This window comes from Corvus cornix, chromosome 5 (genome assembly GCF_000738735.6).
Source record: "Corvus cornix cornix isolate S_Up_H32 chromosome 5, ASM73873v5, whole genome shotgun sequence".
In the NCBI taxonomy this organism is placed as follows: domain Eukaryota; kingdom Metazoa; phylum Chordata; class Aves; order Passeriformes; family Corvidae; genus Corvus; species Corvus cornix.
This window is the reverse complement of record NC_046335.1, coordinates 39,715,677-39,735,313: the sequence shown is the minus strand read 5'-3', so window position 1 is coordinate 39,735,313 and position 19,637 is coordinate 39,715,677. Positions and strand designations below refer to the sequence as shown.

The 19,637-nt window shown below is 46.9% G+C and overlaps 2 protein-coding genes across 3 annotated transcripts in view; one reads left to right on the top strand and one right to left on the bottom strand.

Moving 5' to 3' along the window:
• Positions 1 to 1,452: 1,452 nt before the first annotated feature.
• ARFGAP2 (ADP ribosylation factor GTPase activating protein 2) lies at positions 1,453 to 11,694 on the top strand. 2 transcript variants are annotated; one of them, XM_039553127.1, is made up of 17 exons: positions 1,453 to 2,034; positions 2,266 to 2,384; positions 3,277 to 3,349; positions 3,861 to 3,992; positions 4,082 to 4,162; positions 4,998 to 5,100; positions 5,736 to 5,792; positions 6,344 to 6,388; positions 7,483 to 7,535; positions 7,953 to 8,089; positions 8,638 to 8,769; positions 9,248 to 9,376; positions 9,456 to 9,584; positions 9,961 to 10,087; positions 10,206 to 10,296; positions 10,410 to 10,528; positions 10,959 to 11,694. In XM_039553127.1, the coding sequence occupies exons 1-17, from the start codon at positions 1,963 to 1,965 to the stop codon at positions 10,977 to 10,979; spliced, it is 1,620 nt and encodes a 539-aa protein (XP_039409061.1). In that variant the 5' UTR covers positions 1,453 to 1,962; the 3' UTR covers positions 10,980 to 11,694. The 2 variants fall into 2 exon arrangements, with proteins under 2 accessions (XP_039409061.1, XP_039409062.1); XM_039553128.1 differs by lacking the exon at positions 6,344 to 6,388 and having other exon boundaries at positions 1,457 to 2,034.
• Positions 11,695 to 12,280: 586 nt separating this feature from the next.
• The window catches only part of C5H11orf49 (chromosome 5 C11orf49 homolog), a 92,130-nt gene continuing 84,773 nt past the window's right edge, over positions 12,281 to 19,637 (bottom strand). The window contains exons 7-10 of the mRNA XM_010413051.3: positions 19,191 to 19,386; positions 17,394 to 17,503; positions 14,258 to 14,321; positions 12,281 to 13,750 (exon numbers count right to left, since the gene is read on the bottom strand). Of these exons, the coding sequence (XP_010411353.2) occupies positions 13,570 to 13,750; positions 14,258 to 14,321; positions 17,394 to 17,503; positions 19,191 to 19,386 (551 nt within the window). The 3' untranslated portion in view covers positions 12,281 to 13,569. The remainder of the gene's footprint in view (positions 13,751 to 14,257; positions 14,322 to 17,393; positions 17,504 to 19,190; positions 19,387 to 19,637) is intronic.

The window sequence follows — 19,637 nt, the reverse complement described above, 5'->3', positions numbered from 1 at the left end:
GTTGCTTTTACCTGCATTGTTTCCCCAGTACATGTGTGTGTAATCCCAGAAATGGCATATAGGCACCATTAAGGTAGTAGAATAAAAGCAACAGAAAGCAGGGACTAATTAAGACAAGACTGCTGCCAAGAATGAGCTCTGTCAGCCTAGATCAGGCTTCAGTACCCAGCTCAGAAACTCCTCTCAGAGCAGCTTGAATCAGATATGTCAGCCAGAAGCCTCTCATGTTACTGCATGTGCCTAGCATATCAGGTCTCACTCTGACCATACAGTTAGAGCTTTGCCGATTCCCAGAACACAAGACCCTGCTAAACCTGCAAGGGTTTTTCTGCAGGGCTTTTTTTTTTCTCAACAACTCCGTTGTTCCTGATTGCATCTCTGTGTCCCAATACTTTATGTATCTTCCTAAGACCATGGGTCCTAGGTTCCCATTGCAAGGAATTCTATTGTCTACCTTAACATCTGTGGATAATGTGGAAATGAGTGAAGAAAGCCCCTTTATATTTAAACTGAAAGTTGTCTTGTCCAGATATTAGTATATTTAACAATTTCTTTTAGTGACAAACTGGTGCTGCAGAGCAACCTCCTTTCAGAGGTAAGGAAATCCCATTGCATTCCATCTCTGTAATGCCATGCTCCTGATTAACTTTTGTTGTTGTTGTCATCCTTCTGAATCTCTCATTGCTCTGCAGTCACTTTTTTTTTTTTCGCTAAAGCACAAAATGGACTATATACCATTGACTTTTAGTTCACAACACAACCATATTTTTTTCTATTTTTCTCGCATTATAACTGAATGACTTTCTAGGCAATATCCTGCTGCTTCTAGGCAGGTAATAAATACAGCTGTTAAGGGCCCTGACATCATCTTTGCTCTGAAGTAACAACTTCCCTACCTTGGTTACTGCTTCATGATGCCTTGATTACTGTATAGCCAAGTAATAGCTTCTTGAAAGGTCCTCCCTGATTAAAACAGGGCTATGAAGATGGAGAAGGGTCTGAAGGGGAAGCCAGAAGGGTCTGAAGGGGAAGGATGAAGTCACTTTGTCTTTCAGCCTGGAGGAAACTGAGGAGACCTCATCCCTCATTGTGGTCTTCAATATCCTCATGAGGGGACGCATAGGGGCAGGTACTGATCTCTTCTCTTTAATGACCAGTGTCAGGATCTGAGGGAATGGCCTGAAGTTGTGTCACCAGAGATGTAGGTTTGATATTAGAAAAGGGTTCTTCACCCAGAGGGTCGTTGGGCACTGGAACAGGCTCCCCAAGGAAGTGGTCACAGTACCAGCTTGACAGAGTTCAAGAAGTGTTTGGACCGTGCTCTTCGGCACATGGTGTGACTTGAGAGATATCCTGTGCAGGGCCAGGAGTTGGACTCGATGATCTATGTGGGTCCCTTCCAACACAGGACATTCTGTAAATCATTTCCAAATCACCGTTTGCTTGTGCCAGTGTACCAGGCCCGGTGCCCTGAGGTCGGCTGCTGGAGCAGGCGATCCCTGTAAACGCTGCTCTGAGCTTTTTCTCCGGTAGCAGCTGACCCACGGCAGGCACTGCCCCATTGCTATTCTAAGGAGCCCTTCTCTCGGTGCGGGCCCGCAGCGGCCCCAAAAGGAGGGGCACAGCCACAAGGGCCCCCGAGAGCGCCGAGCGGCGCTGTGGCACTGCCGGACGCGCTCCGAGCTCACGGGCGTCTCGGCGCCTGCAACGTCCGATGTGCGCAAGGCGAGGCCGTGACCCCCGCGAGGCGTCGGGCCGGCAGCCGGGGCAGCGGCCGGGGTGATCCGGAGCTAAAGCTGTCCCACAGCCCAGGACCGGAGGAAAAGAAGGACCTTGCTCTCTTCTCCCTGTCCAGACCCACGGACGCGGCGGGGGGAGTGCCGGCCCAGCACGGACCTGCCGCGGCGCCGATTGGACCCCGTCGGCTGCCGTCCCCGCGGGGGTGTCTGGGAAGGAGAGATCATGGCGGCGGAGCCGAGCAAGACGGAGATCCAGACCCTCTTCAAGCGGCTCCGGGCAGCGCCGGCCAACAAGGTAGCGGGGAGCGGCCGGGGGCCGCCGGACTATCCGTGTCGGGCTGTTGCCCTGCGGCCGTGACCTGCGCTCCGACCGGGCCCCGGTGGGCTCCGGGCTGCGTTGCGGCGGCTGTTGGGGCGGCCGGGCAGGGGCCCTTAGGGAGGGCCCGGGCAGAGCGGGATGTGGCAGGGGGTGGCGGAGCGGCAGAGCCGTCGCCTCAACCTGGCTGTCTCTCTGCCTTCGCTTTAGTCGTGCTTCGACTGCGGCGCCAAGAACCCGAGCTGGGCCAGTATCACCTACGGGGTCTTCCTGTGCATCGACTGCTCCGGCGTCCACAGGTCCCTGGGCGTGCACCTCAGCTTCATCAGGTGCGTGGGGAGCGGGGAGCACGGTACCGCCGGCAGGCCCGGGGCAACCATCCCCCCTTGGTGTGGGAGCACGCAGGGATTGGGAGAGAAGCCTTATCACGGAGCGATCACCTCCGGTTTTATGTGGCTTGCTCGCTGGAGGTTCTGGGTCACTCAGTACTTCCAAGATGGAGTTTCCAAAGCACCTCAAGTGGAACATGGACATGTTGCTTTTGCTAGCCTTGCAGAAGCGCTCTCTGGACTTGGAATTGTAGGAGCAGAGACGAAAGTGTGGTGTGTGAATCTTGCCAGTAAGGCAGCAGTGTGGTGTATATACCTTCTCGTAAGGCTGAGCAAGGCAAAAAGAGGAATGTAATTTAATCTTTTCGGTATCAGCCTAATGGGGAAGATGGTGTTGGCTTTTCAGCCTAGTTCTTATTTCTGGTATTAACATTTTAAGTTAATAGAACTGTGACCTTTACTTGTTAGAAGTTGAGTAACTGATATGAGACATGCTGTATTCCTTAGCTTTACTTGGATGTATCCTCAGTTGCTTTGTCATGTGTTTTGGCCTAATCTGTGGGACGGGCTGAATATGACTCTCTCATGTTGTGGTGAGATCACATGTAGAATGAAAGTTCTTGACCGTGCTTTCCTAGCTCAAGCTCCGCCCTCTAAACAAGCATTACAAGTGAGAGATCCTCAAAATTTGGATAAAAGCTGGTCTTTTCCCTCACTTTAAAATTTGAAATGAATTTTTTATAGGAGCAAAGAAGCTCTCAAGATATTCTTTCCACCTTTGCCTGCTACACTTTGGGATAGTAGTGGAATATCTGACCATTTTAGGCCAGAGCTTGGTTTTGCATTTGGTTTGCCTGTTCTTTATTAATAGAAAAAATGGGTTCTCACACAGGTCCACAGAGTTGGATTCTAACTGGAACTGGTTCCAGCTGAGGTGTATGCAAGTGGGCAGTAATGCCAACGCGGTGAGGAGCCTCTGTAGGCATTTTGCTTGCTTTCCCTCTTGCTAATCCATATCCTCTGTTTATTGTCCTTTTCCTTTGTGTGGCATTCTTGGTACCAATCTCATCTGAAATGTGTAATGAAGGGGGGCATTTGTCAAGTGTGCTTGGAAGTCAGACTGTGATCTTTGCATGCATTGTTTTCTGAAGTGCAGAGCTGTCATTTTTTTGCACCTCATTTAAATGAGAGGCATAGCCTTCTTAAATGATAGGAGTTAATAACACTTACCAGTTTGAAAGCTCACGCTCAGCATTGTGACTCAGAATCATCCCTCTGTAGAGAAGACGGATGATTTTTACAGGCTCCTGGAGTGAGACTTCTTGTAGAAAGCTGATCAATGAATGGTTGGTTCATGCTGTGCTCTCAGTATATCATCCCCTGTCTCTGGGAAGTTTTCTTTTTCTCTTGAGTTTGTCTAGTGCTTGCTTGAGTGGGATCTAGCAGTCAGGAGACTGAATATTCCTCTCTTTTCAGACTGCGTTCTTCCGCCAGCACGGCTGTACCACCACAGATGCCAATGCTAAATATAACAGTCGAGCTGCCCAGATGTACAGGGAGAAGATCCGGCAGCTGGCAAGTGCTGCCATGGCCAAGTATGGCACTGATGTAAGTCTGAGAGCTCTGGAGTGCTAGATGTGTAGTGCTGGATGCTGAGTCTTGTAGGATATCTTCTTTTTTCCCTCTCCTCTCTTTAGTTGCTTATAGATGGACTGAGTGGAGCCCCTGGGCACTCCCCTGACAAGAGTGATGCTGATTTCTTCACGGAACACACACAGGTGAGAAGAACTACCTAAACCAGGCAGCCTTAATAGCTCTCCAATAGCCAGCTGTTCAGCCAGGAGCAGTCCCTTAGCTTGGAAGGACTCTGAATTGTATTCAGTATATACTCTAAATTCAATAGTAACATGGAGGAAGTAAGATTCAGTCATCTGCCTGGGACATAGTCACATATCTGAACAGTCCCTGTAATATCCATGTCTTGTTTTTGAGACCATCTTTAACTTCAAGAAGTACTCAGAGCTAGCAGCTATGCCCTGGAAGATGCTTTGTGTGCTGTGTTAATGCTTAGTTTCTTTGTACAGTTAAAGCAAGAACTAGCTATTACTTTGAACTTCTGGTTTAGAAGAAACTTTTCAGTGCACAGACCCTGGTAAAGTGGATTTGGGCAACTGCAAAATGCCAGGCAGACTTTCTCAGGTGCATAGAGTGATGTGAGTATTGGCTGTATGGCCAGTAGAGACAGTGGAAGAGGAGATTAATTTTTTCCAGGAAAACACATTCACACTTTCTCCCAGACTTAACCTCATTTCCTTTAACCTGGAAAGCCCTCCCATTAGCCAACTGTCAAACGATTCTATCATTCCTCCTATTCCTCCTGGCCATTCATTCAGCTTAGCTTCCTTGTCTTTTTTTTTTTTTTTTTAAATTTTTGTCCCTGCTAAGAGAATATGGACTTGTCTATATGTTATCTTCAAGGAAGGCATAGTCTGAAGTTTGGAACAAGTTTCCTTTGGCCTAAAATTGAATATAGGTCACTAAACCTGTAGTAAATTTGGGATTGTTTGGTTCATTCATCTTCTGCAAATAACTGGAATGAGTATCTCCTTGCAGTCCTCCAGTACCTGGGATGTAGCAGATGCCAGCCAGAATCCTGCACAGTCTTCTCTGGAGGTGGAAAAAGCAGCAAAGTCATCAGAAGGCAGTGAAGTTTCGAGTGAGTTCTTTGCTGAATAATTTTTTCTGAGAACCTGCTTTCATTTCCAGGAGAATATAGTTCTGTACCACTGTTGAAAGGGCTGAACTTTTCCTTTGGTTCAGGATTGAAGGAGTGGAAGTTCTGTGCACTCTTATGATGTTTAGTTAAATTAATGGAGACTTCTAAAAACACTGCTCCATTTGGGATCAGTTCTTTGCTTTTCCTGAAACACACACAAAACTGTTTTGGGGATTAGCTGCCCCATTTCCCTGCTTTCAGACATAATGATTTGTCTAAACACTCTTCTCTATCCCTTGAATTTGGTGGGTCTGAAAATGACATAGGACAAAAAATTTTCTAGGATGAAGGACAAGGAAACCAAGAATCTGGAGGTATAGCTGTAATTTGAAACAGCTTTGTCTATTTCTCTGCAGCGTTTGCTCTCTTTTACTCTGTTAAGAACACTGCAGAGGGAGTTGCTCTGTGGAGGTGTAAAGCTGTTGTGCTTGGAAATTGCATATTTCAAGCTGTAACTGGATTTATTTGTGGGGGCAGAGGAGCTAGGAGACATGCAGTGGAATTGTGAACATACTGGAAAGAACAGGTTTGAGAATCAATCTGTTGACTGTTCTCTTCTGGTTTTGTGCCCACAGATCCTGGCCAAGGTCCATCTATTGACTTGTTGAGCACATCTCCTAAAGCTCCTCTAGGTAAGTAAGACTCTTCACTCTTAGATCAGTCTTGCTCTTGTACCCACTGCTCAGTAGTAAGCTCAGTGAAGCTGGAAGCAGTGAGCCAGTTTCCAGAATGTCTAAACGAGCTTATCTCCCTGTGGAGCCAGTACTTAGGATGTTCCTGAAGCCCAAAACCAAGCCACAGTTTTCTGGAGGTTTCCTCCTCCTTTGGATGATTGAGTTCAAAGCTGTTGCTTTCCCAAAAGCATGTTTTCCTGGGTTTGAGCTTTGGACAAAACTTGGTATTTGCATATTTCGAACTTGGGTGATCAAGGCCACATGGCTGGTTTTTTGGTTTGTTTCCTCACAGAACCTTTGGAGGCAAATGAATTTTTAGTTTTCAGAGTAATGGGGATTTGTATCTCTTTCTCCCTTGCCATTACTGTCCTGGTTGCACAGAGAACATGTAGCTGGAGCTTCTTTCCTTATTGAGAGCATGCTCCTAGCCCACAGTGGGTTCATTCTGGGTGGAAGGCCTGTGTCCTCAAGTGTCTGTTCATTCCCCGTGTTTTACGTCTCTTCCTCAGACATGTCCATGTATCTGTCAACACAAGGGGCCGCTCCTGCTGGAGGTAACTGGCTAACAGCTGGCCTGCGTTGGCTGCTTGTGACAACTCTGCTTGCCCCTCCTGAGATTCTGCCTTCAATTCTAACTTTAGCTTCCTGTGCTTAGAGGGAGAGAACAAGCCAAAGCTTATATGTGTTGTATTGAGATCTAAACCAGATATGTCATATCTGTAAAGAGACCTTATTAACATTTCTGTTTCCTGACAGTATAAAAAACCCCAAAGACAAAACCAAACAACCTCGAATCAAGTGTTAGGAACAACGAGTGGAAAACCATTTCAGATAGTGAGAATGTTTTGAATCTCCTTATTTAAAAAAATTACGATAAGACTAGAAAAGATAAAAGAAAGGCTGTCAAGAATAATCTATGGGCTAACAAAAGTCATGTGGCTGTAGAAAGTCAGGAGACACACACATGCAGAAGAAAAGCCCAACAAGGGCAGTAAAAGATTTTGGAGCTACCTATGGGAAGCTGGAAGATGTTTTGGGCAGTCCCTCTCTGCTTTGTTCTTACACTTTTCCCCAGACATCTGCTGCTTGGCTGGCGCTTGTCTGGTTTTACAAGTGTGGCATGCCCTCAACAGTGACAAGTGCAAGGTGTTGGGGAACCTGTTGCTTTTACAGCTTGCTGCACTTTAGGTCCCTTTTTTTTGGTATGTTCATGTAAACACGACTTTAGGGTTCTTGCTGCTTTGTCCCTAAGGCATTGGTGAGGCACTGACCTTCACATGCCTCTGAAGCTGTGTTTTCTTGAATTTGTGTATGAAATAAACCTAGTCTTTCTCTAACTACCCTGATCCCTACTGGGTGGGGTCACCTACTGCATAAAACAGAGGAGTTATTCACAGTTCTTCATTCAATTATAAGTTGCTCCAGAAATGGACATGCTTTTTTAGGCCACCAGCCTGTAACTGTGGAGCTTCTACATGTATCTTTCTTGCCAGGGTGAAATCACCCAGGCTTCTGATGTGAAGCTGCATGGTGTGCCCTGGATGCTACCGCAGCTGGACTGTGGTGGATGTTCATGGGGGTTGCTATCTAATTTTGGCCTCTTAAATTAATTCACTTCTGCTTATTTGCTGCTTCCCTTCTCTTGCAGAACTTAAATCCTCCCTCATTGGAAAGAAGAAGCCAGCAGCTGCCAAGAAAGGGGTATGTCTGAGCTCTTTCATGGAGGGGAGGTAAAGCATGTCTTGCATTTCTGCTGTCCTTTCCCTGATCCTTGCTTTCTGCCCTTAACAGCTGTGTGACAAAGCTGTAGAGATCTGGTTTTGGGAAAGGAGACCTTAAGCAAGCCTGTGTATTGTTACAAAAAACAATTTAAGTTCTGGATCATTACTGGTTGTGGTCTGAAGCGTATGTGGCTGATCTCCAAGTGCTTGGCCACTGGTGGGTTAACTCTTGGGTGTTCTTCCATACTGTGCTGCAAGCTCTTTTGGGTCTGTAGGCTGTGACTGCACAGGGAGACTGAAGGCCTCACTGGTGCAGCAAGAAGTAGGATTCAGGTTTTCTTCTACAATGAACAATCTAGGATGAAGAATTCACAGGATTTTGTTTTTGTTTTTCAAGTTGGGTGCAAAAAAAGGTCTTGGAGCCCAGAAAGTAAGCAGCCAGAGCTTCAGTGAGATTGAGCGGCAAGCCCAGGTGGCAGAACAGCTGAGGGAGCAGCAGGCAGTGGAGTCCAGGAAACAAGCTGAGGAGTCCATGTAAGTGCCCTGTTTGGGATGAGTACCTTGCATACCTAAGGCAGAAGTAGTGTGAGGTTAATGCTGTTCGCCCTAGGATCACCAAATATGACTACAGAACATACTGCATGAGAGGATGAGCAGTAGCTATATGCCAATATGGCCCTTGCAGCAGGGCATAAGTTATACTACTGTGTTTTATTCAAATTAGCACTCCTGGAAGAGTTTAGGGAGCAGATACTTCTGTATTGTGTGTTTCTGTTCACCTTTGGACAGGACTGAAAAAGGGTAAGGCTGAACTGGATGGATCATTCTGGGTGCAGGGGGGGAGAAGATAGACATTGTGATGCTTACAGTAAGGAAATCATGGTTAGCCAAAGAAGAGTTGAATCCCAGTGGAGGTGAGATGGCAAAACAAACAATAGCTTCTGTGCAAGGATTGTTGGCAGAACTGTTGTGAAAGTGGCTGTTTTGAAGGGTGGTTGGGGTTACTTTACCACTTGTTCCTCTACAACATGGGCAGCAAGGGAGGGTAGTGAGCTTCTACCCACCATGGCTCTTTCCCTTAGAGTCACCTCAATGCGACTGGCTTATCAGGAACTGCAGCTTGATCGGAAGAAGGAAGAGAAGAAACTCCAGAACCTTGAAGGGAAGAAACGTGAACAAGCAGAGAGGCTGGGAATGGGACTGGTGTCCAGAAGGTACTTGGCTGTGGATGGCATAGGACAGACAGGTGTCTTGGAAGTACCCTGCTCTGGAAAAGTTTCTTGAAGGCAGTAGTTTCTCTTGTAACAGATAAGGAGATGAGTTAAGTGCTCATATGCTGGTCTCTGACTAAAAATGCTTCAGGCCCCAAAAGGAATAAGCATTCTGTTCAAAGGTTGTGGTTCTCATTTGAGCTTTTCCACAGATATGTGTGGCCTGTCAGTGTCTAGCACTAGAGCCCTGCTGCTTGACAGGTGTCCCCCTGCAGAATCCTTCCTTCAAGAAGGTAGCTCAAGACTTCTGAAGGAGTATAGATAAGTAATGAAGGGGGCTGACATCCCACAACTCTCCCTCAAAACTTGAGTCACTTGCACCCTGCCTGCGAAGGCCAGATTCAGTTTTGAGGTACACTGGTTGTAGGGACTGGATGCTGTCAGACCCATCAGCCCTGACTCTGCCTGTTTGTTGTGCTAGTTCTGTTTCACACTCGGTGATGTCTGAGATGCAAGTAATTGAGCAGGAGACGCCGCTGGTAGCAAAATCTTCCCGCTCCCAATTGGACTTATTTGAAGATGGTGGAAGCTTCACATCTGGACCCCCCAAGTAAGACTTAGCTTCAGTGTAGTCTTGTCTTACTCCTGAATTTCATGTCTGGCCTAAATAACCTATTTTTGGTATGTAGGTACAAATACAGTCCCTTCTCATTCGAAGATGCATTTGGCTCACGATGGGAAACGGACTCTTCATGGGGTATGGACAAAGAGGAGGAACCGGAGGTGACCATTTCCAGTATTCGGCCGGTTTCAGAGAGGTAAAGTGCTTGCCACTGCTAGTGTACCTTTTGCCCCTTGTATAGGGGACAAAGGATGAACGTGGGGGCTGTGGCATAGATGCTGCTGTGTTACAGCAGGAGCCTTGTGCAGAAATATAACTTGCACAGAAAAGCCCAAGAAAAAGGGCCTTGAGTGAAAGGGCCTTGGACACTTCTTTGCCTGTCATATTCATAAGTTTATACAGCCTGTGGCCATCAAGTCCTGACTGTCCTGAAATGGGGAAAGGAGAGCCCCAATATAACTAACACTTAAGGATGTCTTGCTTTCCTTTGATCAGATGAGGTCTGAGACAGAAATCTGATTCTTTACTGTGTTGGTGAGCTTCATCTGAGATGTCTCTTCTTGTTTCCTCAGACCCACCAGTAGGCGGGAGATGGAGAACAGGCCATCCATGGTGGAATCCAATGAAGCTCGGCAGAAGTTTGCAGGGGCTAAAGCTATCTCTTCAGATATGTTTTTCGGGCGGGAGGCAGATGCTGAGGTAGATGCATTCTGCAGTGCTTAACACTGGTACAGCTCTGGCTTTACCTCCTCCTCTTCGCTCAGGTCCTACTTTGTTCCTTTCCTATATAACCTTTTTGTTTTGTTTTCTGCTGCAGTATGAAGCCAGATCCCGACTACAGCAGCTCTCGGGCAGCAGTGCCATCAGCTCTGCAGATCTGTTTGGAGAGGCTGACAATGTGCACTCAGGTTTGTTAGCACTCAGTGGGTTGAGGGAGGGCTTTGGAAGACCTAGACTAGAGGGGATCAGGGTGCTTTCTGGAGCTGAAGGACTCTGGGATAACTCCTCCTGGTTCTTGTAGGCGGCGTGTCTATTGGAAATGTCCTGCCTGCAGCTGACATTGCACAGTTCAAGCAAGGAGTGAAATCAGTGGCCGGCAAGATGGCTGTCCTGGCCAATGGGGTGATGAACTCCCTCCAGGTGAGGTTACACGATGGCACCTTCAGAAAGGCTGTTGTCGTGTTCAGGGACTTCTACCATAACCTGGCTTCCACTGGAATTATCACTATCTTCTCAAATTATGTGGAAAGTCCCAGGTAGACACTTGTCTTTTTTAGCTGATGACTACAGTACGATAGCTGAGCAATTCCAGGTGGCCAGTGAACTCTGCTTGGCCAGCCTTACTGTCCTGCTGGACAGGGCACCTTGTTATGTCAGATACACCTTTTCCCATAAATTCCAGGCAGAATTTAAAAAGTCAAGGTCATTTTACTTTCTGCTTTTGTACGGTGTCCTGTCTAGATAACCTCACACTGCATTAAAATACCAAACCCCCCAATTTCTTGTTATCCGTCTCTGGATTTTGCATGAAGGTGTTGTAGCAAGGTGTCTCTGTCTGTTTCCTTCTCAGGATCGTTATGGTTCATATTGATGACCCAGGGACTGCAACTCAAAGGGAAGCCAGCAAGAGGCACTGATGCCACCTTTGCCTGGAGTAAACCCCGCAGGATTGTCTTATTTGTCTGGGTTGGGTGGGGAGGGGAGAAGGTAAGCGGAGGGGGTCAGGACATGGCTGTGCCCAGGATGCTTTCTGAATATCTCTGGATTCCACTCTATTAAAAATCAATGTGCCCTCATATCCACTGCTATCTACTAGCCAGTGGAGACAGGCCTTCTTACAGGGTTAACCTTATTGGTGTAAAAGATATGACAGAACTCCTGGGCTGCCCTCATCAGTGCTCCTGTCCTTCTTTGGCCCATAACTTAGCTCACCAAGTGACAGAGGAAAGGGGAATGCTATTTTTCTGAACATCATGTGACATGACTGTTTTTTGTTCTGATCACTGCTCCCAATCCATGGTGCTGTGGAGTCCTCTGTATTTTCAGAGTTTGCCTTTTACCGTGATCTAGTCCTTTTTACTGTCTTCTAAACCAGCATATATGAATGCAGGAGAAAAAAATCAAAGCAAAGATTATTTTTTTAGCTTCTAACTACATCATCAGCAAAAAAGGCCCAGGTAAAGAAGTAAAGAAATTTACTGGATCCCTGGCTATTTTGTTGCCCAACTTTGGATCAGATCAAAGTACTGAGCCTCTGACTTAACCATGAAATGCAGCAGTGAGGACTGTCATTTTCGTCCTGTTCAGCTTGGTCTCTGGTTTTAGCAAGAGTGTTTTCCTTGGACTATGGTGTTGAGGACAAGGTAGTAAGAAGAAGGGTGGGAAAGGGCTAGTTACCCACTGTCAGCAAAAGAGAGGCTGGGGCTGCTTGTTCTGGAGCCTTCTGTTTGGGACTGGGAAGAGGCTTGCACCTTGCACGGGCTTCCCCTCTCCTGTCCAGTTGAGGGGCTGCGGTAGCTGCGGGCGGGAGGGGAAGGGTTACTCCGCCGCTCTGTGCTGATGTTTCACCTCGGTGGGGCATGAGGGGGGTCAGGGTCAGATCTTCCTGTTCCTTGTCCCTGTGCCCTGAGGGAGTTGTGTCAATGTCACAGCACCCACAGTGGGCTGGGGCTCCAGGCAGCGGTGGTGCAGCTGCAGGGGCGGTCTGGGCATGGCCACAAGTGCCACCCTGGCACTTGGGGGTGGGCTGGGCGCCTTCCCCGGCCGAGGTGAGGGGCTGGTGGGGCCCTGGAAGGTGGCTGGAGCCCTGCGCTGGTCCTGCCCACCAGATACCGCTCCCCCTGAGGAGGGGCCAGGGCAGTCCAGAAGACCCGAAGACCCAGACGCAGCAGAGGCCTGACACAGCGTGCTTTATTGCCAGGCTGTCACAGCCACTCACTGAGCTGGGAGAGAATGCACAGATCATAAATAATTTAACTTACAATAAATAAATAACCCTGCCGGCACCCTGGTACAAGCTTTGGGTTACCAGCCCCTGGTAGCCCATGCTGCAGCGCTTCATGACCAGGAGGAGCAAGGAGGCTCCCAAAGAAGCATGAGAAACGGAAGTTCCCCAGGAAATAAGCAGTCTATAGAAGCTGGGGCACAGGAGCTGGGCTAGATAAAGCGTTCGGGTCTGTGGAGGTTAAAACTGCTGCATTGGTTGCCATTAATGCAATGTGATGCTACTTACTTTTGTAGTTTTAAGGGCTACGCTGCTGCTACAACAATACCAATATTTACAAAAAACCCCAATGTGATCTCATTTGAGAACTGCTTCCTTTTCCCTTAGTGCTTCTGCCCACCCAGCAGCGTGCTTGCAATCCATAGCACCTGTGGCCAAGGAATTTAAAGACCCTCTCCCTCTGTTCCAAATCCTCTGAAATTCACTTTTCCAAATGAATGTAGCGTGCTGTTGGAGAGAGGGGGGAACCTCACAGAAGGGCACTCAGTACAGCAGTGGAGCTAGACAGCACCATGCAGTACTTACTGCAATCTAGCTTAATTGCTGTATTTGCTTTGGCAAGTCTTGGACACATGGAGGAGAAAGCACAAAGCAGAGACAGGTTGCATGGCAATATGTAAGCTGCCCTTTTTAGGAACTTCAGGAATTTCCTTACCTTTGATCATATGCACGTGCAGCATTACTGGGAAGAATAGTAGAACACCAGTGCAGAGCTGCTGCTGGCCATTTAACCACTCTGTTATCTGGGCCAAATCTGAACAGAGCTACACAACAAAACACTGGCAAGCGGCCTGCAGTAGTACTCCCGCTGCTTCAGCAGGTGCTGAACTGCGGAACTGGAAGGGAGCACCCCGGTGAGAGCATACCCAGCTGGTTCCCTGGTGGCAGAGCTGGCGGATGCTGCCTTGTCCTGCTTGCCAGCAGAGGGAAGCATAACTCTCTAGCTGTAAACGGCTTCTGCAGAGGAGCTATTCCTGCACCGATTTGGAGCTAAGAAAAAGGCAAGTTGTTCCTGGGAAAAGATGGGTGAGCCCGGCACCGGGGATTAGCACAGCCACACACACACACTGGTGACGCAGACAGAACCCACTGTTAGAGCAGATGCTCTGGGAGGAGCTGTTCCTCCAGTGGGTTCTGGAGAAACCCAAGATGGGAATGGTGCCCACCCTCACAACCTTCAGTTTTCAGAGGAATCTGTCTCTTCATTGGAGCCTTCACTCTCAGCATCCATTTTTCGACGATGGTGTAGAGGTTTCCAGGGTGAGTTAATCCTGGGCGAGTTACGAACGGGCATATTTGCTGTGTCTGCACTGGAGCTGGCAGGACCAGAGACAGAAAGCCCTGAAACCTGAGCTACCCTGAAAGAGAAAAGACAAATGCTTGGCAGCATGTTGCATAAACTTTTACTGCAGCACTTTTGGAGTCAACCTGGGAGGAAGACTTAAAACTAGCACAGGGATGGAAAGATGTTCATGGCATAGAGGGGGAACACTTTGGACTGGTACCTCCCAGACTCACTGTGGGAACCTTTTCCTGTTTAAACTTACCTTCTGGACTGAGCTCGTTCCTTCCAACACTCCTACTTTTCACCATCCAAAGTTTCCCTGTTCATTAGAGACTGCTGCTTCCTCTAGATCCCTCTTTGAGTCACACTCTTCCCCTCTGTTTCTGAAGACTTTTGTAAGGATTTTTTGTTAACTGCACTGAGGCACCACAAAGAAGCCCTTCCTGTTCAGGGTGCTCTTTTAGCTGCTTTATTGTTTTGTAGTGTAGCAGAGGAATAGGACAGTACTTTATTACACTATTCTTTAGCATGCTACCCTTAATCTGTTGCTTTATCTCCTAGTTTAGGCAATTCCACTTACAATTTCTCAAGTTCCTGATCCATGGCAGGGTCCAGAAACAAGTCTCCTTTATCTGGCAGAGCCCCTGGGGGGAAAAACAACAACCAACGAAGTATCAGAGCAGAGTTAGGCTATTCATTCTTCAAGAAAAGTGTTCAAGCCATAGCAGCATCCAAAATCTGGCCTGCAAGACAGGGAACATTTTTCTTTATACCTATTAGAGAAATGGACACTGAATGTTGAGGATCATAGATTAAAAATGATGATCCATTTTCTGTGTCTTTCACACATGCTGTAGCTGAGCTCAGACTAAATGGGAGGCAGCCTCAGTAGTCTCACTTCCTACAACCCTGAGGATTGGCAGTTTTCATTCACTGTACAAAACTACAGAGTAGTCTGACAACTTTGGGCTTTTGCTCATTGTCCTGTATAGTCACCAGTCCCGGATCCTACAAGAGTAATAGTTGTGGTGTTGTCAGTGCCACAGCCTGAAACACGTGCTATACCACCCAGGGAAATTTATATTTTTGTGCCACCTGTGTTTCTTGTCACACACTGATCTTGGGGATGAAACACAACACACATTTAAGGTTTGTGCTTTCCCTGCAACTCAGGAAAGTCAGGTCTGACTCTCGTGCACGTTGTCGACAGGAGTTGAGTGTGGATGAACTGTGCTCTGGCGCTGCTTGCTGTCTGGGTGTGAGCATGAAAGGCTGGGCCAGTACTTGGGTACCCTCTCAGCATAAGATCAGCATGCTCCTTTTCACATTAGAAACCCTACTCCAGATGAAGGACATGGTATAGTTCAGGACTAGAACAGCTGGTTGATGATCCTTGCTCTTCTCTGAAAATACTGGGACCTTAGCAGAGCCAGAAAGGAAGATGGGGCTCTTAGGAAAGCCCTCCTTCCTAATTCTTTAACGAACTCCACCTTGTATAGGGGTCATGAGAAAGTGTGATCAGCCAGCACAGAAATGACAGAGAACAGCACAGAGATTGCCTACCAGAGCCTGGAGAGTACCACTACACACCAGGACAAAAAACCCATTCGATAATCTATACCAACGGTACAGTGAGGAATGTTCTTTCTACGGTTTTTCAGGAGACCTGGGTGCTACACTCAATACATTTCAGAAGGGGCTTTGTATTCCTTGTGGGGACACAAATCTGTTTTCTGGCTGTGTTACCTTGCTCTTGAAGGAGAGGCTGGAGAGCCACTCGTCCCACAGAGGCAGGCTGGCAGCAGTCATCAAAAATGTAGCAATGAGTGCCCGAAAACTAGAGTAAGTTTAGATCAGAACTCATTCCCCCATTTTTTTGGGTTCTGGTCTACTCCTGCAAATGAACAGGAAACCCTGGCACTGCAAAACAGTGTCAGGAGATCCACAGAAGCATCCCAGCCTGCTTCTTTCCATGGGCTCAATTAAAGGAATAAGCAACTAAAGCTTAACTTGTTTCTGTAGTTGCAGAATGCACAGTGAAGTCTCTAGGGCACAAGACTTACTTGGGAGAGTTGATAAATGGCACTTAAAGAATTCACAAATCAACATTGACATTGGAGATACACTGCAGATTCCAGTCTGCCTGGCAAACTCATCAGCACTGTCCCAACCTGAACAAGCTGCTTTAATCCCTATCCCTGTTCCTTAAAAGGAGCTGCTGGCTTTGTCAGACCAAAACCACCTATGCCTGAAATGGCCCTCGCCAAAGGGCTTTGGGGAGCTTGTGATCCCCTACAGACCAAAGACTTATTGAAATCACCCTTCAGGGGAGATTAAAAGACACCAGGAAAAGAATCCTCCTTTCCTTGCCAAAACACTAGCACCTGTCAGACTTGTGGCTGCTGCCCCTCCTCTGAGAGAGGCCTCAGCAGAAGGCTGGCAGAGGGCCAGAGGACAGGCCTACATTAATGGAAACGAAAACCCACTCACTTTGTAGATGGCACAATGGAGGCTGTAGGCAGGACTTTATTTTTTCTTTTCATCTGTTTTCTTTGTGCTTGCCTAGAAGTGGATTTCATAGGGCAAAGGAAAAAAAGATTTTGCTTGCTGCCATCCAGGCATCCTCTTCCTCCCAGTGAATACACTGCTTTCTAAGCCTGTTTGCAGAGGGGCTTGCAGGGCTGTATTCATGTACCTTTGATATATAATCTGCCCTGCCCCAGCAGCTTAAATGGTTTGCTGTAAGGAGGGGCTCAGCTAGGGAAGGCACACTTTTACTGTACTATGATACACACCCGTGCAAAAGAAGCAGCCCTCAGGCAAGGTACACCTTTTCATTGAGTTTTGTTTTTGCAATTAGGGACTGGCAGATACTCAAGCCTAGAAGAAGAGGAAGAGGATACTTACCCAAAGACAGAGAGAGCCTACCTGTAATGGCCAGGTGATTTGCTGAGTGGAGATGAGTGAAGATGAGTGTTTGGGAACACCCCCCCACACATACCCTTCCCTCCCTGCTCCTGCCATTTAAATTTATCTCCTGGATACAGTCTTGTCAAACAGAAAAGCCATTTCAGTTCCTCTTTGTAAGAGGAGGAAGAGCACAAGCAAGGCATATGGGGGAAATATGAAACCGTGAGTGAATTATGGATGGATTACTTACTGTCCTTTGCCAATGCAACACTGCTTCCTTGCTCCAAACCAGCACAACATAGAAACAAGCAGTGAGATGCTGGTTGGTAATCCCTGTGGTTCCCACAGCAGTGTGGTACAGATTTTTGTAGCAGTTTGTGTTTTATGATCAGATTTTCAGCAGGCCATAGATAGCTACTAGCAAGATCACACTGCCTTGAGGGAAGGTGGGGAAGAGCTAGGAAAGACTGGGCTTTGAACCTTTGAGACAAGGAAGCAGAAGAGGTTTTCCATTAGGTATGCCTTCTTTTCTTATAGATGAGAGCAGCCATTTAAAATCTGTGGGAGCACAAAGGGCTAAAACATAGGATGGCACCTCCATTCAGTAATCTTTGAGGAAGTTCCACAGCTTCAGGCAGACAGGCACAGTGTTGTGCTTTTAAAGTTAATCCATCAACAAAAAGATGAAAAACTTTCCCTCACTCACTTCCTGACAGTGTAAAATGTGGGTCATAATTACAAAGGAAATTCCACCGAAGTACAGAATAACTGAAAATCTAGAGCTGTATCATTCAGAGGAGTCTTACCTAGGGCTCGATTGATAGCCTGATCCTTTGCAAGAGCCATAAGGAATCCATAGAAGGTCATTCTCTGTGCACTACTCAACATTTCCTTCACAAGAGCAGAAGGTGGACAGCTAGGAAAGGAGAGACAGAGATCATCTTGTCTTCCAAATTACAATCTTTTTTTTTCTAAGGCCCAGCTCAAACTGGAGAAATAAACCCTTTTACCTGTTCTAACACTGTCAGGTTGCCCTGACTCAGTTTAAAACAAATAACCAGCAGCTTGCTTATTGAGCACTGGATCTGCTCCCCATTTGTTAAGCAACATCTCTGAGCTGGGGGACATCCCCAGGAGCAGTCTTACCTGTCTTCATTCCAAGCACAGTGAGAAAAGCCTAGATGCACTCAGAGGCATACGCATGCCAAGCCCTAGCATGTTCTTTCAAAAATCCTCTGGGAAATACTTTCTTTGAGAAGTCAATAAACTTTCATAGAAGTGTTAAGTTTGGAAAAGACTACGACCACTGAGTCCAGTGGTTAATGGAGCACCGCTGTGTTCACCACTAAACCATGTCCCTAACTGCCACATCTACACATTTTTGAACACTTTCAGCAATGCTGCTATCACACTATTATCAGTGATAGTCATCTAAGGGGCAAGAAAACCTCTCCAATGATAGCCTAAATATGTCAGAGAACACTATTTAGGTGAGGACTAAATTAGCATATACCCTTCTTCTACACTCACCGTAACCCCTGGTCCTGAGTTCTAAGCAGTATCTTCATGGTGATTCTTGCTCTTGACCAATACTCCTTGAAGGATTTGATGCAAAATCAAACTGCCTCATGAAGAGGAAGTGTTGAACAGTCATTGGTGTAGTGGTATCCCTGGGAGATGTGGGGATGGGCTGGTGATCCCTCAGGCAGAAGTGGTTACCAAAGCCTGACTGAGTACAGAGCTACGGCATGAAAGGCTGGGAATGGCTCCCCTCATAGTGCTGTGCAAAGCCTGACCTACCAGACAGGCCCACAGTACTCATCCCATCTCAAGTTCTCAGGACATACAAGGAATGTAGAGCTTTTGTTGTTTAAAGGAACAAAACAACTCATCAACTCCATGCTTAGACATCTGTAGCACTGGACAGCAGTTCAGTGGTAATTTTGTGGATTACAAATTTGGATTTGGAAACCTAACACAGAAATCAGGTGGAATTGTGTCCTGAGTTATTTTGTGTTTCTAGACCATGACCTTCTAGGAGGGTGTATGCTCATTACCTGCAAGAAACTATGATGAAAGTGTCTGTCAAAGCTACACAGTAAAGTCTGCTATTGCTCCATTCCCTGCTGAACTAAAGCTAGTCTTGTGCCAGGGATCTGTAGCTGGAGATCAGCTCCAACACAGCCTTGGGTACAGACTGACAGTGTGAACTTGCCTAGGTACTAAGACTTCATACTCCATCCACCCAGTGGGCTCTTTGAACTCCCAAGAACACAACTGCACTTGTTTAGCCCCTCCAGGTAACTCATGATGCATCTCTCCTTGATGAAGGTGTCAATGCAGAAGTGAGATAGAGAGCAGAAACCCAAATCAATCTATTACTTCAAGAACCAGTCCAAACCCCATGTTTCTGTGGTCCATGAAATTGTTTCTCTCATTTGGTTAAAGCTGTTCAGCTATGATGTTTCCCTTCATACTTCTTCAATGAGATCCATGTGTGAATATCAGCTTGTTCAAAGTCCTCTATTTCTTCACAGCTTCAGCCTTACAAAGTGTCTCCAGAGAAACAGACTTGAAATTTATATCTTAGACTCCGTTCGTACCTGTATTTTGATCTGTCACACAAGGACTCCAGGCACTGGTAGAAGAGAGATGCCTCTACTCCTTCAAGTGGGTTGCAGTCATTTGGGGGTTGGCGCTGCCGATGTTGCCCAGAGGATGATGTTGGCACAATCACAGTATTTGGATTCTTACCAGCCAGTAGGTCTTGATAAATGGCAGCCACACTTTCCAGGAACTCTAAAACAACAGAAAGCCATTTAAAACTCAGGGTGGGAACTGGCAAAGCCTCCTCCTGACCTACCGGACTGTGGCTTAAACTGTTGTTCTATGTTGTACATAGCACCAACTGGAAATAAGCACAACTCTACAGCATCCTGCATATTCAGAACAGATATTATGCAGGCCCATACAGCCATTTCCATAGAAGTTGCTGTCTTCTTATTAGGATGATTATGAGAGGTCACTCACTCTGTTGAGAAGATTCATCT